Genomic DNA, 10,064 nt, shown 5'->3' with positions numbered 1-10,064 from the left:
GTTTTGGAAAATAGGAATGATAATCCAACATGTATCATCATATTAAATGCAATTAATTACTTCACTTGGCTTCATGAAAATTTACGCAGATATACTAATTTAACTTCCATCAATCAAAATTACTCTAAAGCATTTTAAATACTTGTCCAAAAATACATTTTTTCATCAATATAAGCAAAAACAATGAAACTTATTTACAATCTAAAGGGTTGATAAATATTGCACATTTTTTTGAAGGAAATATTTTTTAAGAAGAATATAATACCATTATTTAATATTTGACAACAATATTATATACTAACATAAATAGGCTTTTCGACTTATATAAATTGATGTTGATTTATAGTAATAGTTATATAAATTGTTGCAGAATGATGCACTGGGATAAATGATAATATTGGATTCTTAAAAATTTGTAAAAAAATATGTTGCTTCAAAAAAGTAGTAGTTGCAAGACCATACTGAGAAGCTGGTATTACAAAAATGAGATATTTATATGAAATTTGTAATTTTAAATATGAGTCGATTGATAATTCAAATTTGGCATGATATTCTATAATTCGAAAGATAATTTTGCAGATATCATTCCACATCTTGCGCACATCAAAAGTGACAACTGTCTTTTTAGATAAATAAGTTTAAACTTTCACCGAATAACAAACACATATTTATATCACCTAGTCGTAACCAAAAAAACAAAACAACATCAATGATAAACTATTAAACTTAATCTTATCCTTATTACGAATTTTAGAGTTTCGTAGTAAATGTAGATGATAAATAAATTACCATCTAAAAGACCAGATTTTTCGGTTAATAAAAATACAATTATACTCATCTAGATACATGGACAAGAGAGAACCACTCTGTGATTTCATTAGTCAGATCCAAATCGTACAATTTCAGTTCGACACCACCTAAAAATTCATTTTCTTGTAAGGAATCGTGGCTCCATACAGTTGCATGGAGTGTTCGATCTCTTATCACATCCAATGCCATTCGATATTCCAACTATTAAAATAAAAAATCAAGAATTATTAAAATTATATCGTAATATTACAAGAGATGCTCGAATTCAAAAAGTAGCAAGGTAAAACTATGTAAAACTTTAGAAACCATGTTGTATTTCATTCTGTCATTTAGTTCATTCATTCTGTTGATGTCTTATGAAGGCGCGAAGACAGTATGGGCGCGGCGACCCGGCGCTAAAAGGTTCCGGGTCGTCATATCGCATTACAGAGTTGTCTAAGGAGCCAGGACAGTTTTAGTTAGATTGTTTTAGTGGGATAGCAGTGTTAATATGGAGTTTAAACAATGACTATGAGGTATTGTGTCCTATGAGGTATTGTGCTCAAACTGGTTTTAGGCGGTATTTAGATGGCAACCCAATGGTTAACCCAACAATATTATATTATTAAAATTTATCAAATATTTCCAATACATTTTAAGTTTGCTATAGTGAGCCCTCCTCAAAAAAATTAGAAACAAACTTCACTTTTTTTTAGGCATTTGCTTGGCTTGTAGAATATTTATAGGAATTTTGTGTGTACACTATTTTATATATTAAATAAAATGAAATACAATATTTCTAAAAATTATTAAGCCAATTCTTACCATTTCCATAAACGTTGGATGACAACTTCTACGCACAACTTTTGTTTTGCGTTTTGTAACTTTAGATGAATCAGGTTTCAGGTATACCTATCGAAGAATAAAAGCAATTTTAATAACAGAATCAAAAATACTTCCAAATTGTTTTAAAAATTGCAAGGTTAGCAATTCATTCATGCTGGTATCCTACAATTAAAAAAAAATGAAAACGTAACTTCGAAAATCTAATGATGCAAATTAAAAAATGGTAATTTTTAAGCAACATGTCACAAATATGCTGATGACTTTAATGAATTACCCAAAGACTACTTATATTTTACCTTAACATATGTATTTGGTTCCTGACCACCAGCCACCAGAGGTAGACTTCTTGCATGGTGAACCATCACGGTCAAAGTACCACGATGATAGTGCAAAGACAACTTCAACTGACCAGCTAAAAGTGAATGATCTGATCTTGCAGTTGGCCTTCGTTCTGAAAACAATTGTAACATAAAGTAAAACAATATTATAAATGATATTTTTTATGACTCTTCTAACGACCCAATTACACTTAATAATAATATAAAATATTAGCCTCTCTTTATTCTATAATGGACATTGTATTCCTTGTGACACAATTGATGGTGAATACATAAAAATAGAGAACTTTATTCCTAAGTTAAGATTTCCTTAAGCTAACTTTTATTAATGAAAAATTGCTTTATGCAGAGTATGATCTTTGCCCGTAAAATTTTAAATATCGAATCATCCACGTTTTCATTATCAAAATTTTATTAATGTGAATGAACTCATTTAGAGAAATCTGCAATATAAATTTGATCCCACGACCTACTGCATAGGCATAATTCTTCTTATAATTTGATTATTATGCAATTTTAACTAGTGAGATAAAATTTATAGGTTATCGATTGCATTAATTAATTTTATGGTTTAATGAGCACGTATAAAAATAATTGTAGAGTTAATAAACTGCAATATGAGCTACGAAAGTATTTGTCGACACCGAAAATGAAACGCGGCTTGTTGTTTTCAATTATATTAATCGATAATAGAAATCGGTAATATCCACATTAATTTGAAAAATTATCATTTATTAGAAAATGAATTGCACAGTGTGCTCGTCAATTGAAAATAAGAAAAAATAAGAATTAGAAAAATAATATTAACTCATAATATTATTTTTTTCATAATAATGATAATATTAATAAATACAAAATAGAAGATCCATCAGAAAAAACTTTGAAATAAAATTTATATATATTGGAGTCTGAATCTGAATTATTGGAGGTCCTCCTCTTCAATGTGAAGATTCACTGTTAGAAATTATTTACTATTATCAATGCTTTTTTACTTTTAATTCCTTAAAATCTTGCTGATTACTCAAAATCATATTTGAGGTCAAAATAACATATAATTAAGGAAATAAAATATAAATACAACAAGGATATTTTAATTTAAAAAATATTATACTGACAAGATAACGTAGTTAGGTTGAATTAGGAGAATAATTGAGATGTAGAAACATTAAAAGTTAGTTATTTTGAAATTAGAGACTGAAATTCTTAGTAAGAAAAGTGTGAAAAAAAGATGATAATAAATCCTAAATGTGCTTACCTTTGCATTTCAGTGCATGTACATCGCTCTCCTGCTGATCTCTTAGCAAAGGATGGAAGAAGGTGTATACCAGATCAGAATGAGCGATTTCATCAGCTTTTCTGAAGAGCGAAGCCAGGAAAGCTCGGACATCAGCCGCCCTCTTGGCCGCCACTTGCTTGATGTTGGATCTGCCAACGTGCAGACCACTAGGCAAACTGGAATAGAAAAAGGAAAAAATATAGATAGAGACGATATCATTTTAAATTTTATGGCAATTGGGAGTCTTTAAAATTTTATGGAATCTTCCCAATCATTATGGGTAAGCCTCAAACAATAATGAATTAAGAATAGTATGAAATAAATTTCTATTTTTTCATCTATATTGTTTTGCATTGATGAACAGTGTAAAAGTTTAGACCTGTCCTTAAGATCGTGGATTGTAAACAGGGGGTAAATATTGTCTATTTTTATTGAGCTCACATTGCTTTTTTATGTGGTAAATATTGTTTATTTATAGGTAAATTAAACGTGTAAATTAATTATGTTAAATTCTAATTTGGGTGAAATATTGACTATTTATATAGGGCTCATATTGGTTTTGAATGGAAGTTTCAGTTAAGAATTATTGTTTACTAATATTGGGATTATATGGCGCCCATATTGGTTTCGATATTGGCTTTATATGGAAAAATATTAATAGAACAATATTGGGGCAAAATAGTTAAATTATACAGAGCCCACTTAAAAAACTATAACAATTGTCATAAAGAAATAATACGAGTACATGATTAGTTAATATAGTACTTGGTATAGTGTATTTAAGTTAAAATCAAATCCTAATTAGATATGAACAATTTCCTAATTAGATATAAACATTTCTAAGAATCTGCAACGTACGCATGAGAATGAAGACATATTTCTCATTCGATGATTTGACTAAGTGAATTGTTATAATAAAATTCATTTCTACTTGGATGATTAAAACTTTTTATGCTTAATCTTATATGATATAAAAAACAAAAGAATTATTCCAAAATAGCAATATTAGTACAAAATAATCAAAAAAGCATATTTCGTGAAAATTTTAAACTGTGGCCCAATATAACTCTATAGATACGCCAATTTACAAAATTTGTCTCTTGTGAGAAATTTTTATTTATTTGTGAACGACAGATTAGTTATGTCGTGCACAAATAATATTGGCTGTTAGTTGAAATAAATCATCAAGTATAAAATTCTTCATATAAAACATATTTCGCTAGGTTTAAAATTATATTTATTAGTGATGTGCTACTTGACATAAAGAATTCCTATCCCTGTTGAAAGTTCTGCAAGGAAATTATTAATAATCCATCAAAACCGATGAAATATCTTGTAATGTACCAGTTATTATATCCAATATTGTTTAAGGTTTTAATAGATTTCCAACCACAGACTTGCTATATTTGATATTTGTCTTCAAATATAAATTTTATATTATAATAAAAATATAGTATGAATCGGAAACTCTATGAATGAAAGGTGTAAACGTGTAAATTAAATATGCACAATATTATTATAATTATACATATTTATTACTGTTATTAAAAACTATTAACTAAAATTATTAAAAATGTTAACTATATAGTTTCGATAAATGCTCTTATTTATATTTTATCAATAATATAATATATTAAACTTGATCTAAGAATATGACTGGTTTCACTATGGCGCTTTCGACCTAATAATGGGCTTAAAAAGCTTTCTAAAATTAATTTTCTGGTGCAATAGAGATTATATAATTCAATGTTTTTCAAAACAATATTTAGTAAAGCACTGTTAATAAGTCATTGCTTCATTGATAGTTGAATATTTGATTTGAGTTCATTTGTCAATTGTTGAAAATATTGTAATAAAAATGTACAATAATACAATTACTTCAATTGGCATTGAAATTGAATTATTTCAAATGTTTTATACGATTTAGTTTCAAAAGAAAGTACAACAATTTATAGTGAGAGTAATACAGACATATTGTATCAAAGTTAATTAAAATTTAATTAATTACAAGGTAAACTGAGCGTATGATAGTTCAATAATTAGTTTGTCTAGTAATGTCTTGATTTATGTTTCACACAATCAAACAACATAAAAATGTGCTTCAATTAAGAAGAAAATACGTATTTCATATTGCAAATAACAAAAAAGTCAATTTTTAAAATCTCTAACAACGGTCAGCAGATTTTGTATTTTAAAGACTTTTTTATCCTGCAGTTTTACTTGCCCATTTCAGATCAGATGTAAAAAATATATGATAAAAAAATGCAAATCACCATTTACTCAAAATATATGATAATTATTGATATTGACAAAAAGTTAATTACCTAAACATGAGTAAAATTTAAAATTAAACATACCATAATTACTCAATTTACCAATAACGACGTATTACTTGCAATCAAGCATTTTGCAACCAACATGATATATGAAAAACTAACTGCATACAAGCTGCAATATTAACTATTACAGAGCAAAACATGTTTTTATAGAAATGCACATTCAACGTCTAAAATTTTCCATTTAAAATTGACAAATTTACATAATAAAACGATAAAAATACTTTTGTTAAATGTATCAAAATATTTAATTTACAATTTATTACCTGAGCTCTCACCTGGGAAAGAAAGTTCGAACGCTCTATTAAGCAATTTTCGGAAGAATGCGATTGATAAAAAATATATGGAGGTAAAAGAATCACATTGTAAGAATATTTACATGTTAACAGTTTTTTCAGGAATAAACATCCCGAACAAAGTCGTATTATTGTTGCACTATAAACACAATCGTCCGATCGAAGCACGTTGCACACCGCACACTCCACAATATGTTACATTATCACAATAACATTGACATAGAATTTTCTATATATTATTTATAATTTTTAATTCGATTTAATCAATTCGAAAACGTATTGAACACTTAACCTTATCAACAAAAGTGCAATTAAATAGAATATTAGAGGTAACGCGTGAGCTGCCATGTTGATTAGTGTCTTTATTAACTCAAACGTCAAATTCATAAAACTGAAAGTTTCAACGCGAGAAGAAAGTGATCTATTCAGGGAGGGGCAACCTGGGAAAGGAATTAATACAGAACCATTATTCAAATATTTGGTTACTCAACCAAACCTTAAAAAACTTATCAGTGGAAAGTTTTAATAAATGTGCTTTGATATGTGTACTTTAAGAAATATTTCTTTATATAATATCCATTTATTCCATTATTATTAGATAGTTAGTTGATTCATTAAACAAAGAACATCTAACAAAGATACTTGTTCCTAAGGGGGCCTTCATTAATCACGTGATAAATTTTTTAAAGATTCTTGGACCCCCCCTCCCTCTTGGTGATACGCGGTGATATTCAAAATTACCCCCACGTACTTTTAGTTACGAGAAAAAATTGTTAAATTTTGGAATTTCTTTGAAAATGTTTGGATTTAAAAAAAACAGGTAAAAAATAAATACACTTGATATCTTACTATACCCCTCCCTCCCCAGGTGATATTTCGTGATTTTTTTATCAAACCCCCTTCCCCCTAAAAGCCTCACGAGATTAATGGAAGCCCCCTAACAAATATTTTAAAGACAGAACATATACAATTCCAAAACGTCGACGTGTTATATTACTGAATCATAATTAATTTTTATTCTACTTATGTTTAGGTATCTTCAATATTTAAAATAATATTTCAATATTAGTAATTATTCAATATTTAATAATCCTCAACTACTTATATTCAAATAATAAAGCAGACAATTAGTCCAATTGAAATATTAAATATTACCAATAATTTCTTTATAATAGTTTCGAAAACTATATCAAATACGTCTCTTTTTTAGCCAAAAATTAATAAATGTGAATTTGAATGAATACAGAAATAAATGTATTATAAATAAAATTAAAATTATATATAATAAACTATAAAGATCATGATAATAGTGAACTCATTATTTTCAAATAAAACACTATGTATGCCAATTTTTAGCCAATTCAATAATAAAAACTGAAATTGACTGCACGAAGTATTAAAAACCAAAAATAAAAAGAAAAACCGAACCAAAAATGAAAACCAATTAATTTATAAAAAAATAAATGAATATTTTTATTTATTCAGTTTCTTAATTCAATAAACTGGCTACTTTATTATATCCATTACCCATTTCAATTTATATTTATTAATTCATTTAAATCCTGTCTTTTCAATATATTTTTTTTATTAATTATTTCTATTTAGAAATCAATTCAGATAGATCTTTCTACCGCAGTTTTATTTAATATTATAATTTTATGCTTCATTATTTTAATATTTAATTTATTATTACAATTACGTGATTTTATTGCTAATAAACTAAGGAGCATTTTCTGTAAAATGTCATATTAAATTATTGTTCACTAAGTTTTTTAAAAAAAATATTTTTCAGTATTATATAATATGATACTTCGTGTTTTTCAAATATTATTAAGCCAATTAAAAATTGCTATTACTACACGATTACTAGCTCTGTTCGAAAAAAGCCCAACTATACTAGTTTATAAATTCCACATTGAAGAATTGTTTTCACATATATCTGTAGAGTATTTCATAATAATAACTTGGGATTTATATTTATTATAATTTTATAATTGATTATATAGTTATGCGAAGAAATTTGCCGCCTATTTTATCAACCGCAAAACATTATGAGTTGCGGATTTGATACACCAAAGTTTGTAAGCAAAACTATGATAAAAAAATTTCGGATAATACCACAAAGACAAATAAATTTAAAAAAATAAATATGAACTTTTATTATTTAATTATTTATTTAAGTTATTTTTTTATACAAAAAAACGTGATAAAATATAAAATATAATACATACTTTATTAAAAATATATATTATGCATTAAATAAATAAATAAGATGAAAGCACAAGGAATAAAGCTCTGAGCTTTTTTTATAAGATACGACGCAGAAATCGTACATTAGTTTCAAATGATTTGATATTTCATGACGCAAAAGCTTTCTATAGCAGTACATTTTTTTTCAAAAACAATGTCAACAAAATAAAAAAATTATTTATTTCAACATGCTAATTTACTTATCACGATATTGTTTCATGACAAAGTGAATTGAGGAAGCACGAATAGAAAATAATTTGTTTCTGTATATGGATAATTTAAAATAATTAACAATATGTTTTGAAGATGTATCACATATAAAATATTTAAAGAACCAAATAAATAATGATGTGGATGTATGAAAATATAGGGTTCTGTTGTGGTTCTTGCTTGTTAATTATCACTTGTTATATTGACACTATGTTTTATTTATTTTATAAAAAGTTATTGACACTCTGTTTTATTTTATTGATCATTGATAAATTTATATAACTAACACACCTCATTTGAAACTAGCGTCAAACCTGTAATAATCCTTTGTTATCTAATGATATGAAAACACAATGCAAGCTATCGATCTGTTTATTTTAATTTCACGCATTGATAACAATTTCAGCGTTTAGAAATGTTATTTGTTCGATAGCTGGAAATAAAAAAATTCTAACGTAAAATTTATAACATTAATCATTTTTTGTACATCCTGGTCGCCCGTTATTTTAAATCTTTACATAATATTTCCGATAAAATTCTAACGTAGAAATTCTATAGTTTTACAGTATAAATTTTCCCATACGTTGCACAAATTTCTTAAAAATATTTCTCAGCTAATATATAGATAGAACAATTATTGATTGATTGAATTGGAAATTGCCCAAGAATAACATCAACAATTTCTGGAAACACTTTAAAAATTCTGTTGGCTTATAATACAATATATTACCAAACTCAACATTTCGTAGCAATAGTATATTAAACGATTATATGTAATTTTGATACAAATTACACAACAAAAAACTAGGTTTTAAAATATACAAAAATCAATAAAAATAATTTCAAAATTATAAAACTTTACTACCAACTATAACTAATATATAAACTATTATAGAGAAGATTTTAAATCACCCTTGAATAAAAAAAAAGAATTTTAATCAACCGAACCAACCCCGTAAGAAATATTAAATGACTCCTTTTGCGGAAACTTTTGTTTTACATTTATTGATAACACAAGTTTAGATATAATTTTCACTGAGATATTTATTTCAATCTAATAGTAGCTCAAGACAGTAAAATTGATATAATTTGACTTATTATGTACTGCAATAATATAGTATACATAAAATTATATAGAATTACATACGTAATCAGAAGTGAACGCATGGAAAGTCGAGCTCAAATTAATTTGGCTTCAAACTATATATAATTAGCACTTTATTCCGGCATATGGGTTATTTATGTCGATTATAATTAGGTAAGTTTGCGCAAAGAAATGCATTTAAGAATTATAACAATAACACTAACATATACGCAATATATATACATATATACATACACATTTATACCTAAATTATTTACTCTATTTCTATACATTTTTTGCAATGTAAAGTCTATTACCCCGACTACAGTGTCTCGTCATCGGCTTTGTTCCAATATCACAACAATTGTTAGGAGGTAATAAAAGTAATAAAACGTTATCAGGGAGCAAATATTTAACATAATGAAAAAATAAGACGTTATTTTTTTGTCATAGAATTCATTATAATTTAAAACTAGAAGTATGTTAAATCTTAAATGTTAAGAACTACCGTAAAGATGTATCCGTAAGTGAATACTCACTTGAGAAGCTGAAGGCAAAATTAAGAACTTATGTTATATTTAAAAAAATAAATCAAATACTCCTTCCTTTAGAGTAGACCAAAGTTAGATCATTCTAATT

At 26.5% G+C, this 10,064-nt stretch overlaps 1 protein-coding gene across 1 annotated transcript; it reads right to left on the bottom strand.

The window, feature by feature from the left end:
* Positions 1 to 327: 327 nt before the first annotated feature.
* On the bottom strand, positions 328 to 5,655 carry LOC113370964 (phosphatidylinositol 4-phosphate 3-kinase C2 domain-containing subunit alpha-like). The gene is made up of 5 exons (XM_026611629.1): positions 5,642 to 5,655; positions 3,229 to 3,425; positions 1,932 to 2,086; positions 1,615 to 1,701; positions 328 to 1,011 (listed from the first exon to the last, which is right to left on the bottom strand). Exons 1-5 carry the CDS (start codon positions 5,653 to 5,655, stop codon positions 835 to 837), a joined length of 630 nt encoding a protein of 209 aa, XP_026467414.1. The 3' UTR covers positions 328 to 834.
* Between the last annotated feature and the right edge of the window lie 4,409 nt (positions 5,656 to 10,064).

Source organism: Ctenocephalides felis, unplaced genomic scaffold (genome assembly GCF_003426905.1).
Source record: "Ctenocephalides felis isolate EL2017-DRISC unplaced genomic scaffold, ASM342690v1 CF-g0.4_SCAFFOLD_01492, whole genome shotgun sequence".
NCBI lineage: Eukaryota > Metazoa > Arthropoda > Insecta > Siphonaptera > Pulicidae > Ctenocephalides > Ctenocephalides felis.
The sequence above is the reverse complement of the archived record's forward strand: the minus strand, read 5'-3'. Positions and strand labels throughout refer to the sequence as shown.